At 38.6% G+C, this 23627-nt stretch overlaps 2 protein-coding genes across 2 annotated transcripts in view; one reads left to right on the top strand and one right to left on the bottom strand.

Annotated features, from left to right (window-relative positions):
• Nucleotides 1–6660, top strand: part of LOC107297956 (FAST kinase domain-containing protein 1, mitochondrial) — an 11872-nt gene extending 5212 nt beyond the window's left edge. The window contains exons 3-8 of the mRNA XM_029286422.1: nucleotides 844–972; nucleotides 3196–3327; nucleotides 3645–3758; nucleotides 4379–4520; nucleotides 6165–6279; nucleotides 6485–6660. Of these exons, the coding sequence (XP_029142255.1) occupies nucleotides 3237–3327; nucleotides 3645–3758; nucleotides 4379–4520; nucleotides 6165–6279; nucleotides 6485–6574 (552 nt within the window). The 5' untranslated portion in view covers nucleotides 844–972; nucleotides 3196–3236 and the 3' untranslated portion in view covers nucleotides 6575–6660. The remainder of the gene's footprint in view (nucleotides 1–843; nucleotides 973–3195; nucleotides 3328–3644; nucleotides 3759–4378; nucleotides 4521–6164; nucleotides 6280–6484) is intronic.
• A 5278-nt stretch (nucleotides 6661–11938) lies between these two features.
• KLHL41 (kelch like family member 41) lies at nucleotides 11939–21802 on the bottom strand. Its single transcript, XM_015827322.1, has 6 exons — nucleotides 20611–21802; nucleotides 18628–18785; nucleotides 18428–18535; nucleotides 16149–16334; nucleotides 14007–14153; nucleotides 11939–12382 (listed from the first exon to the last, which is right to left on the bottom strand). Exons 1-6 carry the CDS (start codon nucleotides 21718–21720, stop codon nucleotides 12271–12273), a joined length of 1821 nt encoding a protein of 606 aa, XP_015682808.1. The 5' UTR covers nucleotides 21721–21802; the 3' UTR covers nucleotides 11939–12270.
• Between the last annotated feature and the right edge of the window lie 1825 nt (nucleotides 21803–23627).

The following is a 23627-nucleotide window of genomic DNA, read 5'->3' as shown; positions in this document are numbered from 1 at the left end:
CCTGGCCTAGGGAGGATTTTAAATCGGGTTTTTAAATCGGGTTTTTTAAGAATAATTTTAACTGCACAACTTTAAATATTGGTTTAATTTGGTTTTATCTGGTGGGGGTTGTAAATATGTCTATGTTTTTAAATATGTTGTGAGCCGCCCTGAGTCCCGTTGGGAGAAGGGCGGGATATAAATCAAAATAAATAAAAAATAAATAAATAAAAAAATAAACTTGTTTGTGCCATGCTGGCCCTTCTGTTGTATAGTACATGGTAGAGTTATTTTGAATGCATTTAAAACATTTCTCGGCAACAGTCAGCGCCAATGCTGATGTATCTTTTAAAGGCCCGTTATCTTGGCTTTCCTCAGACGTGAATTCCCAATTTCTTAACAACGGATTATTTTGTTTCTGATCTCAAATGTTTTTAGATTATTAATAGAACATTTTGGGCATCTTTCAAATGAAAAGCGGTGCAAATAAATTTTTAATAAATAAAAACCTGAAATATCAAAAGAAAAGAAAATGAAAGTGTTATGATGTCATACAAAATAGATAACTTCATCGTTTGGAAAATACTTAGAGATTTCAAAACTGAGAAGAAGAATTAAAAACTTTATTAAAACAATTTCAGAACTGATATTTTTCCTTTCATTCTTTACACTGATTGTATGGCATCTAATCTTAATAACTTGGTAGAATATGAAACTAAAAACATTGCTAAAATAAAGCAATTAACAATAAGTAAGGTTGTGAAATATATTATTTCTATTCCCATCTAAACCTTTTAAAAATGCTCTCAGGAAGCCAGATAATAAATTTTTAATATTATGCATTAATCTATTTATTTTGTACAGAACATTTTGAACCTTCTCTTCTTGTATTGCTTGGTTTCGCTTTGGCTTCTGCTGGGTATTTTCCACAGAAAGTGATAAAGGCTATATTTAATATTGAATTTCTCTCCAAATTGGATGCTGAGCTTCAAAGTAAGTGCTAATTTCTATTTTTTGATAGGTTTCATAAATAACTTGTATTTTTAAGAATGTAGTCTTGGGCCTTACTAAAGTATTCAACTCTTGCGAAAGAAAGATTTTTTAAAAAGACTACTCCAAATAAAGTACAGTACTTTTGTGCATTAACATGATAGTAAAAGATGTTAAATATTAAAAGGGTCTATGGAGATTCTCAGTCATCCAGGTCATGGTTGTCCCAAAGGTGCTTTTTCAGGAGGCAACTGGACTTTCTTGTTTTTCTTTGAAGACGTTTCGCTTCTCATCCAAGAAGTTTCTTCAGCTCTCACTGGATGGTGGGGAATGAAAAGATTTATATTCCTTGCAGGCAGTGGTCATTTGCAATTTTTTAGAGAGTCGTTGAGGCCATTTGGAGGTTTACTTGTGTTCTCAGGGTTACCTGAGTAGTGCAAATGTGTGTGGAGCTTCTTGACTGCAGGATGTTTTCTGCCCTGTGTCCCTTCACTGTTGAAGATTCTCCATAGACATTTAGCTATGCACTTTGTGATGAACACCCTTTGAATGGTGCAGGAGTATGAATGGATTTCCAGAAAACATTGCAGACTACAGGGACCAATCGTGCTTCAGTTTGAGATGCAGACAACAGACTCATCGGCAACAGCCTGCGCCTGTCTTCAACAATGAAGGGACACAGAGCAGAAAACATCATGCAGCCAAGAAGGCCCCACACACATTTGCACCTCCAAATGGCCTCAATGACTCTCTTAAAAGAATGCAAATGACCAGCTGTCTGCAAGGAATTTAAATCCTTCTATTCCCCACAATCCAGTCAGAGCTAAAGCAGCTTCTTGGATGAGAAGCAAAAAATCTTCAAAGAAAAACAAGAAAGTCCAGTTGCCTCATAAAAAAGCACCTTTAGGACAAATATTAGAAGGGTTTTTCCTCCATCAGTAATTTCTACTCCTGTTGTTATTTAAGTCTTTTAAAAAATAGTATGTTATTCTGGGGATATTCTATATTCTCAGGGTCAAAAAATGGCCAAAATAGTTTCTGCATATAGAATTGAGTGGACTTTTATATTGTTTGGACTTTCATTGTCCCCACTGGAGTGTACTTTTTACCTACAGTTTTCCCATATATATTTACAGGGTTTTTTTTTCAAATAAATCTTTTACATGTATAGATTAAACAAATGGGTTGCATCTCAACAATGTTCTTAGTTGAAAAATTTACCTATAACAAAGGAAAAACTTCAAACCACTAGTCATTTTATATATTTGACCTTTAAATTTCCCCCATGTTTCCCCACACGTTTATCCACACGTGGGTAAACAGCTGCTAAATGTTCCATAAATATATTCTGATTTTTTGTTGGTTTATTATTTTTAGTCAAATTACGATAAAATGAAAACGATGTAAATAAATTCACATCGACGGAGGTATCTCCCCGACAGTGGTTCTTAAAAGAAGTCTTCGACTGTACTTCATGTTGTTTTAACATATCTAAGTCATGAAGGACTTAAATTAAAAATCTTTAACCAAAACAAAATGACAGATACCTCTTTCTCAGTCATCCAGGTCACAGTTGTCCCAAAGATGCTTTTTCACGAAGCAACTGGACTTTGTTGTTTTTCTTTGAAGAAATTTCAGTTCTCATCCAAAATGCTTCTCTGATGACATAGACAAACCTCCAAGTGGCCTCACTGACTCTCTAAAACAGGGGTGTCAAACTGCCGGCCCGGATGCGTCATGTGAAATCACGCTCACCCCATTGCCGGCAATTGAAAAAAAGCTGCAATATGTCGCAACACGTCACGTAATGTTGCAAGTTTGACACCCCTGCTCTAAAAGAATGCAAATGACCAGCTATCTGCAAGGAATGCAAATTCTTCCATTCTCCACCATCCAATCAGAACTGAAGAAGCTTCTTGGATGAGAAGTGAAACGTCTTCAAAAAAAACCCCAAGGAAGTCCAGTTGCCTCCTGAAAAAGCATCTTTGGGTTTTGTTTTGCTCTTAGCTGTTTGTTTCTTATTTCTTATTCTTAAAAACGAGGTGCTAGTTGTTAATTTATGAATTCTTCAATGATATCTGTACTTAGTATCACAATGAAGTAATTAATATGACACTAATACATTTTTGTCTAAAAAATTGCCTTCTTTTTTTATTCATGGTTACTGCAATATTATTTTCTAAACATTGCCTTATGCTTATTTCTTCTGGATTTTTTAAAAAACAGTTCTACCATGGAAAACAGCAAGTAAGTCCACCTTCCAGCTGATGGAGCTGAATCGAGCTGTCTGTTTGGAGTGCCCCGAGCTTCAGATTCCATGGTTTCATAAACGCTTCTGTGAACAGCTGAAGAAAAAAAGTGAATATTTAAAAGTTTTTGGCAGTTTAATGGCATTAAATATAAGGCTACAATTCCTTTGAATCGTTTTTTGTCTACAGAACTGGATTTATTACTCCTTGGATATGGCAAAATTAGAAGTTAAAGATCTCCTTTGTCATGTTCGATCTGCTTCCTTTGGAGAACTATGATCTTTTTTAAAAAGGGGCAAAGATGGTGGGAAGCCTCTGATAATACCTAGGCCTTGCCTTTGTGAAATAATAGATTGGGCTTTGTTCTGTCTTCTTTTCATTTCTAACTTGGTGTTTGTTTTCTTTGCTCTCTTTTTTTCCCCCTAGAAACTGATTTGTCCAGTCTGTTGCAACAGCAGATATATATACTACTTGGAGAAATCCTAGGAAGAAGCCATTATGCCAGATGTTCTGTACTCACTTCTTACTACTATAGAATTGGTGGGTTGTTTCAAAAAAAAGAGTATAAGATTTGTATTGTTTTACTTTATACAAGCCTTGAGAGTTTTGTCTAAATGTTTATGATCTTGTATGAACGTGGCACTCTTGATTTTTAAACTATGCATGTTTTTCCCTTAAGAGCAATTCTTTGGCATTTGTTTAACTTTTGCAGCTGCATATCCAAGCTAACCTAAAAGTTCCAGGCAGATGCTATATTCATTCATGCATTCAGGCATGCATTCATTCATTCATTTCCCGACATTATTTTTATAACTCAAGGCGGCAAACACACGGTACCCCTCCCTCCTTCTGCTTTCCCCACAACAGCAACAACCCTGCAAGGTGAATAGGACTGAGGGAGAGTTGATTGGCCCAAGGTCAGTCTAATCCCACCTTTTTGCCTAAGGTGGGATTAGAGCTCACAGACTCCTGACTTCTAGCCTGATACCTTCACCACTGCTCTTTTGCATTGATGCCCCAAAATGCTCTGAAGCACCTCATTGCTTTCAAACGTGAATGTTGCACGGCCCTACTTTATGTTATTCTAGTGATGCCTATTTACAGATATTAGTAGGTGTGACTTCAGCTTCAAATTACTGAGAGTCATTCATGTCTTTCAGATTTTGAATTTATCGTTGATAAAAACAGGAGACCTGCTCCATATATAGACCAACACGTTGCCATGCTTAATTCAGACAACACAGGTGGTGCTGAAGCTGGTCACTCCTATGGAAAAAAAGGGCTACCACCAGGATTGCAAAGGTGATTATGTGTTTTTTTTATGTTATAGTAATGCAGGACGATAAGGGTTTTCACTAGATTTTTCAATTCCAGGCAGTCCTCTGAGCAGAGGATGGCACGTTATATTCACAATTTCACTCAAGTGATAATAAGAACAGGGATCTTGATTAGACAGGTGGCATTTTTTCCCTGTTCACGTATTTATTCAATTTATATAGTTGTCCATCTCACATATGTGACTCTGGGTGCCTCACAGTCAGATAACAAAAAAACCAAACAAATAAAAATAAACTACGCAAATAAAAACCACTAAAATAATGAAAACCATAAAATAATAATCTGCAGGAAAGCGCAATCCATATGTTACTAACAGTATAACCAACTTGTAGGTTCCAGGCACGATGACAAAAACATGAGCTTCCAAAGGAAAAGGTTGTAGGGGCCTGTCTAACCTCAAAGGGTTATTTTATTCCAAAAGGCAGGTGCAGGGCCAGAGAAGGCTTTTCTTCTGGGTCCTATCAGGTGACCTTCCTTTATTGACACGACCTATAATATGCCTTTTCTGTTGGACGTGATGGGAAGGGTAGATGTAACTAGGGAAAGGTAGTTCCTCAAATAACCCAGCCCCATGGCATGTAGGGTCGTTGTACTTTGCACAATGTACTTAGCAGTTCTTTGATTTGAACCCGGAAGCAGACCAGCAACCAGTGAAGCTCACAGAGCAGAGGTATCTGTGTTGATCAAGGAGTACACATACCATTTCTTGAGAGGGCAACCTTATGTATAGCACTTGACAGTAATCCATTCTGATGGTGACTAGGACATGAGCGATAGCCTCCTGATCAAGGAATGGGGAGAACTGGTGCAACCTCTGGTTTGAAGATAGTCTACCACTTTAATGCATAATTCACACAAGCACATATATTATTGTATTTGTCAATAATATAATTTAAATAAAATCAGAATACAATCCAAAGGAAACATATATATGTACTCTAAACTGGACAGATACCCATAAGTTTATCACTCACATAAAATTCATCGCAGAATCAAATCTTACTGAACAATGATGTACTAGTGAGCTTTTATATATGAAATAAAAATAAGCTACTTGCCAATAAAATTACAAAAAATAATATAGGTCTCTTCTGGACAATTGGTGCATAAAGATAATTCTAAAACAACTTTGTGTTCAGGTAACCACCCCAAAATTTCAGGCAAGAAGTAATTTAAGCTTTAGAATTAAAGTATATTATTATTTTAGCATAAACCAATTTGCAATATGTTTGATATAATTAAATTTATGTACAATAAATGCTATGTACAATAATTTTTTTTATTCCCGTGACAAAATTTTTAAGATGAGTGATAATCCTTACTGAAGCCAGCTATAGATAAATGTAATTTTCTTATGTTGCAAAAGATGGCATTATAGTTAAATTATTGGAAACATTAATTCAGAAGTCTTAATCAGAGGCTAATTTTAATGGCAGGCCAGTGTTATAATTAATGCATAATTAATAAATTACAATTATAACTATAGAAAAACATTCAGGGTTTTCATTAAAACAACAGGTTTCATGAGTATATAAAATGATTATAAAATACTTGCAAGCTGTATTTTTGCTTTATATGAAAGTAAATTTGAAATTGCATTTAATTCAGAATTGCTATGGAATTCCTTGATTCAGAAGCTTTCTGCAAAAATTCAAATCACGTCAAAGGATATGTTGCCATGAAAAAGCGGCATTTAGAGATTCTTGGTTATCAAGTTGTTCAGGTATGGTGTCTCTTTGTAAAAGTTGAATAAAATTTCAGAATTTTCGGCATAATATTTCTTACCATAAATATTCACCTTTTGCCCAAAGGCTGCAACCAACTTTAAAGTACTCATGCAATAATACATTTGAGGAAAGTGAAAGGAAAGAAATATTAATAACATTTTAATAATGGATCTTCATTTTAATCATATATTTTTCTTTCAGATCCCTCACTATGAATGGAATTCCATGGAATTGTCATCCACGGAAGCAAAGACTGAATATTTAGAAAAGAAAATATTTGAAAAGCTTTGATATCCTAGTGTGGAGGAAAAAAAAATAACAATTTTTTATATGGACTGTAACATTGAAAATTAATTATCTTCAGCCTTCAATAAACTTATTATTTTTTTAAAATGAAGACTATTTATGTTGCATCTGGAGGTACCCCTATTTGGAATTGCAGAGGGCAAATTGTGCATTGCAGAATTACATTTCTTGCACAAGGTGTGACCGTTTTTGGCCAGCCTGACCTGGCAAATTACCTAAGCCGTAGTTATAGCAATTGACTACTATGCTACACAGCACATGAGCCTATCCTTGAGGAATGTGTAGAAGTTGCTTTTGGTGCCAAATCTAAAAACTAGATGCTATCTAATACCCAATATATTATCCTCATTTTGGAAGACTTGCAATAGTAGATATCTGATGTTGGGGTATTAAATTCCATACATAAAAGTGACACTTTCGTACTTCCTGAGGACAAAACAATATTTGAAGAGGTCCTTACTTTCCGTCGACTTCCCGGTGAGAATTTCTGTAGGGTGATAACCGGTAAGTCCGTTTTCGAAAGAGTACACCGAGGACTCGACCTTTCGACGCGACGATAAATAAGTCACACTTGACTTATTTAAGATAATTATTTATAATGCTAGGTTTACTTTTTATTGTTAAATTGTCTTGTGTATTCAAGTCCAGCCAAGCAGAATTTGATTTGTTTATGTGCTCAGTTTATTAACCATCCTAACAGCCAGAGCAACTTGTAGGTGTACATACAGGAAAGAACAATTCAAAATAGGCTAACTTAGCCAACAGTAAGGAGATGTATGTACATGGACAGAATCACAAGCCATTTTATCCAATATCCTGTTTAGAAGTTTGGGTTTCCTCAAATTCAAGAAATTATGGGGAATCTTGTTCCGAAGGGCAGAGCTAGCCACAGAGAAGGCACACTTTGGGAGTTCAACCAGTTGGCACTACCTCACTGATGGGACCTGGAGCTTATTGCTCCTGGCAATTCCTATTGATGGGCAAAAATAACCAGACAATGGTAGGCCTCTAAGCGAGTCAGTACAGGTAGTCCTCAACTTAACGACCACAATTGAGCCCAAATTTATGTTGCTGAGAAATTTGTTGAGTGAGTTTTGCCCCATGTTACAACTTTTCTTGCCACAGCTGTTAAGTGAATCACTGCAGTTGTTAAGTTAGTAACACGACTGTTAAGTGAACTTGGCTTCCCCATTGACTTTGCTTGTCAGAAGGTCGCAAAAGGTGACCACATGACTCCGGGACACTGCAACCGTCATAAATGTGAGTCAGTTGCCAAGCATCCAAATGTAAACCACATGACCACGGGGATGCTGCAACGGTCATAAGTGTGAAAAATGGTCATAAGTCAATTTTTTCAGTGCCGTTGTAACTTCAAACGGTCACTAAGTGAACTGTTGTAAGTCAAGGACTACCTGTATTCATTTAAATAATAAAACAATGCCTGTTAGTATACCGAATAAGCTGGGCAATAAGCTATATGCTGTGCAGAAAAAACAGATCCACACGTGGCATCTATTGAATACTTGAATTTTGTGTGTTGGTCATCCTGTTTTGAAATGACTTGATCAATCATCTTCCAATGCACATGAGATTAGTTCTGAATGCAGTACTATAAATTGTGTCTTGAGCTGGATTGGCATCCCTTTCTGTTGATAAATCAGAAACCATTTTTTCCAAAATTATAAATTAAGTAATCTTGAATTAAATTAAGAATCATGAAGTCAAGATTTTTCAAGCACCCAGTTCTGCTATAAAATGCTAATCCAACAAAATCTGAAATTTTAAGGTGACAGATTTTATACTGACATTTTAGCACAATTTCAGTAGTGCTTGCTAACAGACAAACCATATTTCCAGTAATAGTTGCAAAAGTCACAGTATGCAAACTTAACAGCCATTCAGATATGTTTGGATTATAGTACCCTTTAACCTGCAACCACTGGGCATGCTGGTTATGGTGGATGGGAAATGAATCACAGAAATTATACACACCCACACACAATACTGTATTTTTCCCCCGCTATACAATTTAGGATTTGTGACTGCACTTTTAAAATAATAGAAATACAAGTGTAATTAGTGTTTTTCAGTCTATTGGGCATTATAAATTACAATCAAAGGATTGTCTTTTTTTAATTATATTTTAATTTGAATATTTTTTTAAAAAAATTCCATACATTTTTAAATGCCCATAATGTTTGTTTGATACAAGCTGTTTCCAAAATTCTTATTTCTTGTATAAATGATGAAATTCCACTATTCCTTGTAAAATAATGATTCACTACTTTGGCTTGGCATACAATTGATTTTATCAGAGATTTTTTTTCAAGTAAAGATCTTATTCTACGATCTGTTCATTGAAATATCCAGGGCTTTTTTTCTCATAGAACGCCCAGAACGGAGTTCCGGCACCTTTTTTGGATGGATCCTTGTAGGGTAGGCAAGGTGGGCTGTATGATGTATGCGAGTTCCAGCACCTTTTTTTTTTTATAGAAAAAAAGCACTGGAAATATCTATTTCCATTGTTCAGTAATAACCTAATTGGTGATATATATAATAACTGAGTTATTTTCTAATTTCTTATCCTGGCCATGAAATATGTGTAGCAAACCTAGCTTTGGCAAAAACTGAATCTATTGATTAATTGTGTAAGACATGTATAAGATAAATAACACAAGGTGAAGGAATATTCCTTTTGACTGATAACCTTGCTAGCATCTCAATGAAAATTGAAAATATATATGTGAGATTGAAGTCTGATGCTATCAATGTGAAATTTAGGAAATATTTCCTATATAGATTCTGATAAAAATTGTCCATGCTGTCATACAGATTCCCAAATAATACCATCAAATTGTTCCTCTGAGTCCCAGACTTCTTTTAGCCCTCACCATAATATATTTCAGAAAAATCAGATTCAAGATTACATCTTTAGGTTCTGTGCGGGGAAAATGCATTTTTTCAAAAAGAGATAGATACCTGGATTTCGTGTGTGTGTGTGAGAGAGAAAGAGAGAGAGATTCAGTTGATCTGCCACTCAGGAAACTGGGACTTTTTGTTCCAAATGTTGATCATAATTTTTAAATTTATAATATATAGTGGAAGTTTTTGTAGAAACCTTTTTATTTTGTAAAGACCTTTTCTTGTTCAAGATTTCAGTTGTATGTAGTCCTAGTTATATATAGTCCTTTGTTATAATTTGGGTATTTTATCAATAGAAGTGGAAGTGAGATGCCTAGAATAAAATTTGAAAACCTCATCCTAGAAATTCAGCAGTTTACATAATTTTGTTGGCGATTTCCATTTTTTAAATTTTGGAAAGGTGTTACTCAGATTTTGTAAATAGTAAGTTTAGGTGCTATCTTGTATTGAGAAAGCAGTACTTCAAAAGTATACCACATTAGATTTTGGAATTGTGTGTGTGTGTGTCTAAAAATCTTACAAATTCAGTATTGATATTAACTATGTTAGCAATTAGTTGACCTTTAGAGTCTTGGATTGAATCTCCCATTCTAAATATGAACTTTCTATTGTTACCTTTCCAAAATCTTTGCACTTTAAAATTTAAATCAGATTTAAATAAACTTATTAGTGCCTAGAGTAAAATATTGTTTATTAAATGTTTGGGTTTTTTATATTGTATATGCTCTAAGTTTCTTGTAACTTAACAAAAGATATTGCATAACTACAGTAAATATTCTATTTTTTTATTGTATCCCCAAATCTTGTCTTTCCATGAAATAAATTTACAGGTATCAATCATAAAATAACATTGTTGCTGCTTTGGATACTTTGCGCCTTATAAAATAATCTGAATTTATTCTGAGTTCCTAAGAATAAAATATTTGTTGCTTGTGCCAGTGACAATCTTGAAGACTGAAACTCCAAGCTCTTGTCATGTCCATCCCCCTTCACACACATCTTCCACTTTAACAATCCCCAAGTTCTTAATACCCTTGTTCCCCTACATAAGAGCTCCTCCTCCCTTTCAATCTTAGACTAGGGCAGGGGTAGGCAACCTTGGCTCTTTTATGACTCGTGGACTTCAACTCCCAGAATTCCTCAGGAGNTGGACTAGGGATTGTAGGACCACACTCGGCCCCTTCGTGCTCTAAGTGGGGAAGGGTTTTGCTGCTTCCTCATCTTCATGGTTTTTGCAACTGTATCTGAAGATTAATTCCTGTTGCCAGTGTCAGAAGGAGCATTCTTTAGGGTTTGTTCATGTCCTACCATAGTAGGACTTACCTCTTCTTGGGTTTCCAAATTACAAGTTTGAATAGAAATCTCAATTTTTAACAAATCCCCATTAAACTGTTACTAATACTTTCAGAGATGTGCACTAAATCTTCTTTTACTAAAATAAAGGACTTTTCCATTTCAGCTTCGGGTCATGTTTACATCTTTTAAAAGTTTGGTAGAGTTAGACTCTTCTTTGGGATGATATCAGTTACACAAGGAGGCCCTGTGTTTACTGGTTTCACCCTTACTGGGGAATCTTCTATGGAGGGTAACCAGATGTTATTAGCAATAGGCCATACTTTTAGTCTCATGTTCCTCTTTTCCACTACGGGAGGGCTGCCAATTATGTATGCTTTGATCCCTTTCGTTTGTTGTAAAGCACCTTCCTAGATGGTTTATGTTTCTTAAATGCTTTAGAACGGATTTCAGTAGTTAATAATAGTTTCTGATGCTGCTGCTGAATAGGGCAAGTTGAGAGAGGAGCAAGGCATTCAGCCATCTTCAATTGAGGCATTAAAGCAGTGGTTCTCAACCTTTTTAATGCCGCAACCCCAACCGGTCGTAAGTCGAGGACTAAACCGGTCGTAAGTCGAGGACTAAACCGGTCGTAAGTCGAGGACTACCCAACTGGTCGTAAGTCGAGGACTTTCCCTGCCCGGGAGCGCCGCACATGCGTGGTTCCGCCCCCTGTGCCGGCCGAGGCGTAGCTGGCAAGCGGCAGAGACGGAGCAGGCTGACCACCAGCTGGCCCAGCCCAAGGGAGGTAAGGCACCCGCCGGAAAAGGGGGAAAAAATGGCGGACAGCCTTGCTTGGCGACCCCCATGAAATGGTCGATCGACCCCAAATGGGGTCCCGACCCACAGGTTGAGAACCACTGCATTAAAGTTTGGCTGTTTGATGTGACAAACCCTTTGTCGTATCCATTTCTTGATGTTTCCAGTGCTGATTGAGAGCTACCAAACTAGAAATGGCCAAAACTAGTCAGTAAACATCACCATATTTTAGTAGAAAGTCAAATCAATTTCCAACAACCTGATCCTCAGAGAAGTTCTAAAGTAAGCAGAAAAGTAAACAAATGACAGGTCGCATAAACAAAAGATAGAAGGGCAAACGGATGGCAGCAAACTCCTTTTCTATAATCAGAGGAGCCATACTGTTGTTTATTTCAACGTTGATGTTTATTTTAAAACAAGCCCAAGGTCTAATCTCCAAGATAATGTTTTGTTAAATTCAATTTCATTCACTGCTGTTTATAGCCAAACTCATTCACCATCATATAGTTAGTAAATGTTGGGAGGATCTAATACTTAACAGAAGTTAATAGACATTTAAGACAAAATACTTAACTGAAGTTACCAATCTCTGTACAAGGTAGGCTTAAACAACAAAACTAGAGACTATTAAAAAAAAATCCTCATCTGTTATCAAGTAGCCACTTAGTTTACAGCTTTGATAGCTTAAACATATTTAGGCCAATAGAAAGGCAAGAGGCTCCAGATGCATAGCGGATTTCTTTCAACATGCCGCACCACTCTTTCTTCTCATCGTCATACCTGCAGGAACAAAGAGTTATATAAAAGTGGGGCCCTTTAGATTTTTTCCAAGCCTGTCTTCTAAAATCTGTACCCAGTAACTCCCAAGTTTCTTTTTTAGCATCCTGTCTTATATTAATACAGATATTGTAGAATAATTGCTAGTCTAAGAATGTAACAAGCTACACAAGGAAATAGACATTCCAATATGCCGTCATCCTTCTGAATGCCTGTCTTGAAAAGGAATATTAACCCTCCTGCTTTTGGTTCTGAATCTTGCATCTATCTAAAATCCCCAAGTGCTTCAATTTGTCTGAATTGTCCTCGTCTTTTCTGCCAACTCTTGACTCATTTCTATCTTCCTGTCCTCAAAGTTTCTCCCCAAGTTTCAGACTAACAACTACATGTGTTTTCAAATGCTGTATCCAATGCACATTTTCTACTCTCATGCATCTGTCTGCATGTGCTCCTGATCTTTTTCCTTCCTTCCTTCCTTCCTTCCTTCCTTCCTTCCTTCCTTCCTTCCTTCCTTCCTTCCTTCCTTCCTTCCTTCCTTCCTTCCTCCCTCCCCTCTTTCTATCTCTGTCTCACATAAACACAAGCTTTCAACCAGGATTCCCTGGGCACTGTTAAGCTGTTGCAAGGAGCGCAGAGGTGCCAATGGGAATAGCTCTTGGCCCTATAGCAATGGAACCTTAATGCAGGGTTAGGAAGGCAGTTGCCTTCAGCCTGCCCTGCCAAGCACACAGCTGTACTTTACACTGTGAAGCTGCAGTGGTGGTGCTTCCCGGGAGAGCAAGCCCCAGCTTACGTCTCAGCTGGAATCATCTTGCTTCCTCATTCTCACAGATTGCTGGGAGTCGGCATATATTTTATTTATTATTATTTTTTAATCCCAGCTTTTATTACTTTTTAAGTAAACTCAAGGTGAGAAAAAATACATAATACTTCTTCCTGCTCTTGTTTTCTCCATAACAACCCTGTGAGGTCAGTTGGATGAGTGATTGGCTCATTATTATTACTGCATTCTTTACTATGTGCATCACAAGAGTTTTAAGAGTCTTTTGCATCAATACATGAAAAGGCTCAGGCACTTGTATTTGAGATCCCTGCTTTCAAAGTCTCTAGTAAGAGCAGGTGCGCTTTTTCAGTTTGGTTGGCTCAGGGCTGATTTTCAAGAAGGTAGCCTCCCTGTCATGAGCGCCCAAAAACGTTACCTCACAGTGCCGAGACAGGCATTATTTTAAAGCCTGTTGTTTGAAAAGTTGTGGTGGATCATAGGAATTAGAGATGAGCACAGATCTCCTTTTGAATCCAGGCCATGCTGTGCCAAAACAAAAACTCAGTGCACTCAGGAAAAAATGTATAGTAGCTCTCTATGGAAAAAAAAATGTTCTGCATGCAGTTCTGCTATGTAATTTGATGTTTTTAATACTATGCTTTTATGAGAGAGTATTAAAATGATGGAATATGTAGAATATGTTCAAGCAAAACCAAAAATAGGCAACGCAAAATCAAGTCTTCATTTAGTACTTCTAAAGATTTTAGTGGAGTTTTACTCTATGTTATCCTACATATAACTAATACGAATAACTTGAATCTCTTGAGCTAGCCAATTGAAACAAAATATTTGAAACAAACTTACTTCCAGATGTCATTAACTTCATTAGGAGCAAATTCCTTTGATTCAAGCTGAACCATTGCAAAGCCTCCAATCGCATACAAGGATCCAGACAATTCAATTAAACTAATGGAACTTCTCTCCTGGGGGAATTCTGGCATAACTTCCCACCTGCAATTCAATGAATAAAACATTCAGTTTTAGAATATAACGTTTGAGTATAATATGTTTTTTTTCAAAAAAGGAGGGGATATCTGTAACATGCCTCTGAAGATGTAGTTCAGTGGTGGCGAACCTATGGCACAAGTGCCAGAGGCGGCACTCGGAACCCTCTCTGTGGGCACACGTGCCGTCGCCCCAGCCCCGCCTGCCCCACGACCCCCTCCACACTAGCCCCCCCGGAGGAGAGTCGCCCCCAGGCATGGCCCGCCTGGAGCAGCGCAGCCAAGGTCATGGCAGTGGGGACAAGACTCCGCCCTTGCGCCCCGTCGCAAACAGATTATGCTGCGGGGCATGGGTGGAGGGCATGGCAGCCATGGCACTACTGGGCCGCCTGGGCGATCTGCGGCGGGTCGTGGAGGTGGTGGGTGGCCCTGCGGGTGGATGGGGGTGGTGCAGGGGCAGTGCGGGGGTGGGGCAGTTTTGGGGCACTCGGTGTCTAAAAGGTTCGCCATCACTGATGTAGTTGGTGCAGAATGCAGTGGTGTGGATAATTTGAGACATACCACAGTATGTCCTCGTTATATCACTATTTTACAAATTGTGCTGGTTCCTATTGGATTTGCAAGTACAACTCAAGGTGCTGTTTATCATCTACAAAGCCCCAAATAACACATACTCAGGTAATTTGCAGACATACTTATTTCCAGTTACTTTGCTTGTCCCCACTTACTGTTTCATAATGGCCCAGGCCCCACTCTTCAGACAATACCATTTGATGGGATGTAGGAGCACCTGCCCTTTGGAACAATCTCCTCTCCCTACCCTCTTCCCAGAGATTTGGATGGCCCCAACCCTGTTAGCATTCAAGAAAACTTTAAAATATTTTTTTTCCCCTGAGGTGTTTAGTCAGGATGGGAGATAGAGCATGTGGTTGGTGAGCCCTGGCTTTATGCTCTTGATATGCTGGCTTTTGGATTTGGGGTTTTGTTATTGATATTCACTGCAATATTGTTTAGCAAAGTTTTTTGATTATGCTGTACTAGTTCCCTTCTGTTAACAAAAGGAAAAGATAACAGTTGCAGCATCTTATAAGAAATGTAGACAAAAATACCTTTACATACCTGTATGTATTATTCTACCACGAGAGATTTTTTTAAATGCTTTAATTAACAGAACACATATGACTGCATTGCACTAAGAACTGTTTGTTTTTTAAAAGCAAAATAATTTGTCAGAATGAAATGGTTTTAGGAAGTGGACTGGCTGAATAAAGTTAGATGTACATTAATAAAGAACAAATTTTCTCAGAAAAGGCAAAACAGATTCAATTAAAGCATATAGTTCTGCTCAAAAGAGTATGACCATCTACTGAAAAATGTTCCGAGCTTAAATATGTAACAATGTGCTTTACATGCACATACCCACATGCATGTGCATGGACACACACAGCCTTGTATGGTGAAAATTATTTCCTTAGATCAGATCGTACAACATAGGACCGGCTACAATGTTTATAATACTGTATCCTAGTAATTGATATTTCCAGACCAGTTCACAATACAGATAGTCCTCAGGTTATGACCTTCTCATTCAGCAATAATTCACAATTACAACACTGCTGAACAAGGGGAGTTTACCGCGGGTCTCCAAAAGTTGCTGCCACTGGAATATCCCCATTGTCACTTGATCATGATTTGGGTGTTTGACAACTAGCTCATACTTACAACAGTCGCAGCATCCTGCAGTCATGCAATCATAATGTGGGATCTTCTCTGCCGACTTCCCACAATTAAACTGGCAGAAGGCTGTGAGTCACTCCCGGTCCTTTTTTGCTTACCTACCCATGCTCTGTACTGCCAGATACTGGGACAATATTTATACCATTTAAAGAAGTTGATTGCATTTATAAATAAAGGGGCAAGGATTCTGATGGGCCCCAAAGAAAGTATTAATGGTGGCCCTAAACTGTGGTATTAAACAAGAATGGATGGATTGTAGACTAACTTGTTAGTGGTGAGATCAAGGGCTTCAACCGAAGCCGAGAGACCTTCTTCAGTAACCCCTCCGGCGATCACAATTTTCCCTTTATGGATGGCAATACCAAACATGGAGCGGGCCACTTTCATGGGAGGCAGATCGCGCCAGTCTCCCCGCTTGGAATTGTAGACGAATACTCTGTTTGTGCATTTTCTGTATACGAGAAGAAAATCAACAGTTTGAAAAGCGGGGACAACAGCAACGATCAAAACACATACTTAAGACAAATTGGATTGGGTGCCAGCCAGTCATGCAATCGTATGCGAGAAAGTCCTTGGAAAACATGGGGAAGAAATGCTGCTTGGGGAAACATCAGATAAGAGAGGGTTCAACCTGCAACTGCATAATGGGCAGAGAAAGAGTCTCAGGAGGGACCCTCCCTAACCTCTCAGGCTGTAAAAGGAGATGGGGCAGGAGATCAGACTTGCAAGGGTCTGTTAAGGAAGCTTTACGATGAAGTAGAAGGAGCTCATCTGGTCATATTTCTTGTCTGATGTACATGGGAAGGGTGATAAGTCACTGACTCAGCTGGATGGGGAAATAGGCTACCCCTGCAGGCAGACCATCCCATCCCAAATGCCCGATTTTTAACAATGCACTAATGAAAATTGCTCTCAATTGCTTGCTGATCTGCCTGAGTCATAAAAGAGCCAAGGTTGCCTACCCCTGACTATAACTAATGCTGTTTTGGTTTTCAGGCTCTATAGAGCAGTGGTTCTCAACGGTCGTAAGTCGAGGACTAAACCGGTCGTAAGTCGAGGACTTTCCCTGCCCGGGAGCGCCGCGCATGCGTGGTTCCGCCCCCTGCGCCGGCTGAGGCGTAGCTGGCAAGTGGCAGAGACGGAGCAGGCCGACCACCAGCTGGCCCAGCCCAAAGGAGGTAAGGCACCTGCCGGAAAAGGGAAAAAAAATGGCGGACAGCCTTACTTGGCAACCCCCGTGAAATGGTCGATCGACCCCAAATGGGGTCACGACCCATAGGCTGAGAACCACTGCTATAGAGTAAATGCAACAATTATGTTGGTGATCCCTGAGATATAGTGTGAAAGCAGTATGTGCTCTGTGCATACACTTGTGATACTGAGTTTTCAGACTACAGGATACAAATATAAAAGCTACTGGTCATGTTAGTTTGGAGAGTATTTGTATCTCTGTAGTCACAGTATACATTCTGTTGTGACTTGTTGCTGTTGAACTTTTCAGAGCTCAAAAAGGATTGCTTCCTTTGTGTTCCTATGGGGAATTTGTGATGTTCTCCATTTTTAAAATAATCCCTGTAAAAACATTTCAGGCAGAATTGTTTCATACCGAACTTAAAACAAAAAATACCTTCTATTTTATGTGCATCCTTATTAAAGATCAGACAAAGCCCTTAGAATTCTAAAGTTAAAAACTAGTTATTTCTGTTATTATAGCACTTTTTCTTCTTTTGGGTATTTTCCACTCAAATATTTTCTGATATAGCTTGATTGCAAATTTCTGGATGTATTGTTTTATTGCCATGGCTAATTACGGTAATAAAGATTTCCTATACCATTGCTGTGATGATTTCAGAAAATCAGATGGTCAGGAATAATAAAATAAACTCCTTAAGGTTAGTGGAAACCAACTGTTGAACCTGAATGTGAATGTAAAAACAAACATGAATTGATTCCTGTTTTATATTATTTGTGAGTTATTTCTAATTTTCATATCAGTGCCAGGCACTGGGTTTGTGCCTATGGAATTGCTTATTTTTATTCTTAAAAAATCAATATTGTTCTGTTAGCTTTCATGCCTACAATGTTACTTTGTTCGAGGTACAATTTATCTCTGCCCTTAAACACTTATTACTCTATCCTCTGATTTACTGGATGATAAAACTGCAAATCTAAACACTTGTTAAATCATTGAATTAATGGTTCTACACTACAGCAACATCTTCCTCAGAACACTGCAGAAATGGGGCTTCACACTTCCAAAATCAGTGCTGGGAAATCTAAATAAAGAGTGACCGAAACTTCACTCATCTTGAATGTCAAGTCTGGGCCAATACACATACAATATACAGATCAGTCATCAGCTCTTCAAAGCCTTTGCCTTCCCTGTGATGAATATCTGCATTGATCTTGAAAGCAACTAAGGTTTACACTGACCTCAGCTGCAAGCCTCAGCTGTTAATAGGATTTTAACCAGAGCAAATAGTTGTGTGGGATAATTTGGGGTGGGGAATACTTGCGACACTCTTGAAGCTGTCCAGTACTCACTTATCATCTGTCTTTCCTCCAAGGCAATATATAGCTCCATTATGTGAAGCAGTAGCATGGCCATATACTTTCAAGGGGAACTTTTTGACTTCATTCCATTTGATTGACCTGGGAGGGAAAAAGGACATCGTTGAGGCTTTTCAATCTAATAGGCAATCAATTAGATACCTTGTCAAACAAATCAGTGTTAAGCAACTTACTCTGGATCGTAACATAAGACTGAATCCAGAGACTCCTCAGTTTGGAGATCTTTGCCTGCAATTACATAGACTTTGTTCTCTGATTCTCCCAGTCCAAACAAGCATCTGGCAGAAGGCAGGGGAGGCAGGCCAATCCATTCAGATGTAATGGTGTCCAGCTGGATTAAAATGTAGAATGAAGATGGTTAGCAAATATGCCGTGCATATTAAAAACAGCTCACAGCAGCATTGTATAAACATTTTAGCACATCCCGTCACTTTTTACTTTCAGATCTGGAAACAAACACATTATGTCTTAACTCTGAGACATCTGGCTGCCAGCATTTCCCCATCTCATTTCCATCCCCCTTCCATGTATTTGTGGGTCCCAATGCATCCTTTGAAAATCACTCCCCTGAGTCCTTCAAGGCTTTAGGGCACGGGTGTCCAACCTTGATGACTTTAAGACCTGTGAACTTCAACTCTCAAATGGCTGGCTGGGGAATTCTGGGAGTTGAAGTCCACAGGTCTTAAAGTGGCCACTCCTGCAAATTTTTCTAAGCAGAATCTATGTTGAGTTTTGCTTTTCTTGGGCTTTTCAGTTTCCTTAGAACAGGGGTGTCAAACTGCTGGCCCGTGGGCCGGTTTCATCATACTGGAGCCGCGCCCACCCCATTGCCGGCAATGGCAAAAAAGCTCCGATACGTGCAACGTCACGTGACGTCGCGAGTTTGACATGTCTGCCTTAGAATGTTAAGCATTCGCCTCCAAAGCTAAGCAAAAGCACTCCCAAGAGTAGACTGAGTTCAAAGATTTGCCCCTGCAAAAAAGAATGTGGTACTCTTTCGTGGATGGGAGTATATGTGGAAGGAATGAAATCCACTTCTTTAAAAGTGTTAGCAGTTGCTTTAAAGGAAGGAAGGCTTTTATTTCTAAGTTTAAATTAACCCTTTTTCATTTCCATCAGATCTTATAAGTATAGTTTATGAATTGTTACTTGATCCTAACTCATGTGAACGATTGGGCTTTTTAAAGACATTGTTGATTATTCCATACAACATCTGTCTCTGTTCCCTTGGAGGGTATCATTAGATTGTTTGTCCTGGATGGCCCCAGTCCTCTCTACCAATAAATAAAAGAGCAAAATTTGTCCATCTCTGCATTAAACTATGACTTAGTAACACTATAGTTTAATGCAGAGATGGGCAAATGTTTGCCAATAGTGTAATGGACTTTATATAGATGACTAGTGAGATGATCAAATGTAATTTTATGTGCCCAAATACATAAACCTATCTACATGTACTTAGGGGGAATTGTTTTTGGTATATCTCTTTCTTATGTTGAAATGAGCAAGGAAATGTGTAAATGGAAGAGCTCCATGTGATATGGATTGAGGCAAGCAATGAGTAAAAATAAGGAATCAAGAACATTTTTTTAAAAACACACCAAATACCTCACTAAAGTCGACATAGTCTCGTTCAGACATTCATTTGAACAAGGATACAAAAAGATTGTGTACAGTTCTTATTCACAGTTGGCAGAAAAATGAAAGAGCTTGTGTAATGACAACTATGAGTAGTTTCTTTCAGGCCTTTTGCCAAAGGTACTAACAAGACAGGACTGAGCATGGCCACCAGCCACCAGCTGACTTGATTCAAGTGTTTAAATACCCATCTGATCAGTGATTTTAGAGCAGACGGTGCCATAACATCTCTTATGAAACCAATACAGGTTCATTTTCACACACAATTTGCTGCACACAAAGAAAAATATAGCAGAAAAATATAGAGGAAACTGGATTAGAACATGCTAAAGATTCTCTAGAAATCACGCTAAACTAATAGAATATAATTTATTGATACCCTTTTGCATATATGTGAATACATCCCTGAACTGGAAAGAATCAAAACGAGGCACTAAAGATCTACACAGATGTTAGATTTTTAACACATGGAACTATTGTCTATTTTCTTATCCTGAGTTAAAGAAATAAAGGTATACCTGAAAGAAGTATGACTGGAAAGGCCGTTCCTTGTTCTCTTCATCCACATACAATCCTCCAACCACATAGACCTGCTTTGGCTTTGTGACTATGCTGGAATGATTTCTGGGAATCTGTTCTGAGAGTGCTGCTAAATAACACTCGTTTTCTGTAGGGTCATAAGCTACAGTCGCAGTGTCATTGATCAAAAGAATGAGATCTTTAACAAACATCCCGTGCCTTGGAACATCATTTAGGAAGCCGGGGAGTAAATTTTCATCCCCTACATCCCCGTTAACCTCTCCTTTGGCTGACTTTCCTGCGGCTTTTGTAGGTTCAGGCAATTTCCCACCAAAGGCATCTTTAATAATTTTAACTTTTTTTGAAAGGTCTGGGTTGCTTTTAACGATGTCTTCCTTCTCAACGTGGTCCTTGAAGTACTTCTCCTCCATCAGGCGAAAACGGATACAATCAAAGACTTCTTCGAGACTCTTCACCCGGTTCTCTTTATCTGACTTGACCCATCTCATGACGGCTTCGAAAACGACTTCCTCCTTTTCAACATTCAGGCTGTCTGGTGAAATAACCGAAATGAGTTCATGGGGAGCGAGCTGCATGAAGTCCTCTTCTTTGCAAATTTTCACAAAGTGGTCAGACACAAAATCACGGGCAGACAACGCAAGTCTTGGGCAGTCAAGGAGGAGACCTAACCTAAGTATGGCCAAGCAATTGCCAACAGCGAGCCTCTTCTGAAGATAAGAAACGCAGACAGTAAAAATAGATGGAATTTGAAAGCGGCTGGCCAAAGCAAAAATCTCTTGCACATTAGAATCATTAAGGTCGATAGTTGCAGAATAAAGGTATTTCACAATCATATCAAGGATAGCCGGGTCAACATTATCCAGCACTACTTCTTTCTTTTTATCTTCACTTTGCTCAGATAAGAAGAACTCACGGAAATAAGGACTACAAGCTGACAAGATTAGTCTGTGACATGGCAAACTTTTATCCCCTGCTTTTAGGGAGCAGTCAACAAACTTTTTCTCTTCCAAAAGCTCCCTAAGGCCATCTTGAAGAAGAGTGGACTGATAAAGTCGAAGTTCTTCAGTAAGTTCTCTCTGGGAATCCATTTTCTGGAAGGCTTGGCTACCAAAGCACAAAAGAAACCCCTCTTGTTGGTACCTAGGTCTGCCTGAAAAAGGCAGATCAATGTACATTGCCCTGCTTGAAGCTTCTGTAATTTAATCTGGTCAACTAAATATAGTACAGAGTTTCACTAGCTGGAATTCAGAATGGATGGTGTTGGAAAATGGAGCGGGCAGCTGTCATGGGTTGAAAGAAGCAACTGTTGCTTTAGTCACTAGGGAATCAGTTTTACTTGTTACACATGCTGAATGATGGAGGTTACTTGTAAAGTATACTTAGCATTGTGACTTAGCAGCGGCACAGAATTAGGTTTGAATGTAGTGACTAAGAAATTGGTCTCTATAACATTTGTGTCACTTAATACTTCAGCTCAAGTATGAACCAAAAAAGATGGAAGTTAGCAGGTGATGGCCAATAGCCAGACATGACTGAAACCTCCTATAAAGATTATTATTTCACAGAATATCTTCAATCTACATGCCTATAAAAACAAATTCCCCCAAAAGCTGTGTAAGGGGATAAATTTGGGAATTTATTTTAGCCTATTACTGGAATTATTCATCTCATTGTTTTGTAACATGTGCAGTGATTTAAGATAAAATTAGGATTGAGTTTCAAACAGCAATCCAGAGAATAGCAGCAGTCTGGGCATGAATGCTCAACCAAATTAAGGATGTGTTTTGTATTATGTATGAATCTAAATAGGCTGAAAAGAGGAAAAGGGCTTAAGCTGAATCAATGAAATCATAATAAAGCATTAAGTATTTGTGACCTTGAGTACTGTACTGTACCATAGGTAGTCCTTGACTTACGACCATTTGTTCACGACTATTCAAAATTATAACAGCACCAAACTGGGGGAACTTATGACTGGGCTGAGAAGCTGCAGCCATTGCATCACCCTCACAATCATGTGATTACCACTTGCTACCTTCCCTGCCAGCTTCCCACAAACAGTCCATAGGGAAGCCGGCAAGGCAGGTAACAAGTTGCTCTATATAAGTTGCTCCCAATGCTTTTTCTCCTGAATAGCCCCACTGTGGAGTATGATATCTCAGGGATTTCATACTCTGTAGTAGCCCCACCTACTTGTGCTTTGTAGCATGTGCCTGCCCATAGCTCCTTCACTACCCATGACCCCCACTGGCCCACCTGTGGTACCCCCCACCCCTAGGGCTCCTGATTAATGACCTGCATTGTCCTAGAGTCACAATGGCAACTGGAGCTGCTAGCACTAAGCGATATAGTCATGTGACATTGCCATTTATGACCACATTGCTTAGCAATGGCAATCCCAGTCCCATCTGCTGTTGTAACTCGAGGACTATCTGTATGGTCTTTAATTTTCATTGGATCAGGATGTTATTCAAAGCTTTTTGTTTGAAACATTGTACTGAAGTTCACATATATAATTTTTAGACTTCACTGGCAGTGCTAGTGCTAGATCTGAAGATTAAATGTTGCTGACTTTTGCAAGATTTCAGTACTAATTGATTCTACCTATGTTGACATTTAGCTAGTCTTCTCAATATACTATGTATTCAGACTAGCTTTGCAAACAGGTGGCTTGTGAATCCACAGCCATTCTCTCTTGCTGGGTTCAGACTAAGTTTGTTTCTCCCTATCAGCTTTTGGGGACAGGTTCAGGTCCTCCATCACAACTTCTGCCATGTTCTGGAAGGATGTCCATAACTGGATGGTGGTGGAACCACTGGCTGAAGAGGAAGAGGTTCTGATAGGAGGAGTTAAAATATATTCCATCTTAGACTCTGTGAGGGGGAGGAAGCGTTTAAAGTCAAGACATTAGCAGTATATATGTCATTTCCCAAAGGAAGGCAGGCAGATGGAGAGAATACTGTACACTGGTGTTCTTTACTAAAGAAACGTCTTC

Source organism: Protobothrops mucrosquamatus, unplaced genomic scaffold (genome assembly GCF_001527695.2).
Source record: "Protobothrops mucrosquamatus isolate PMUCROS unplaced genomic scaffold, P.Mucros_1.0 scaffold3612, whole genome shotgun sequence".
In the NCBI taxonomy this organism is placed as follows: Eukaryota; Metazoa; Chordata; class Lepidosauria; order Squamata; family Viperidae; genus Protobothrops; species Protobothrops mucrosquamatus.
This window is presented reverse-complemented; position numbering and strand designations above follow the sequence as displayed.

What these genes read in the sequence shown, in the direction of transcription:
- KLHL41 (XM_015827322.1), bottom strand. Translation starts at nt 21,720, where the DNA reads ATGGATTCCCAGAGAGAACTTACTGAAGAACTTCGACTTTATCAGTCC. An exon ending in TCCAGTCATACTTCTTTCAG is followed by an intron (nt 18,786 to 20,610) that starts GTATACCTTTAT and finishes ATTTTAATCCAG; the next exon opens with CTGGACACCATTACATCTGA. An exon ending in GAAGTTAATGACATCTGGAA is followed by an intron (nt 12,383 to 14,006) that starts GTAAGTTTGTTT and finishes TTGTTCCTGCAG; the next exon opens with GTATGACGATGAGAAGAAAG.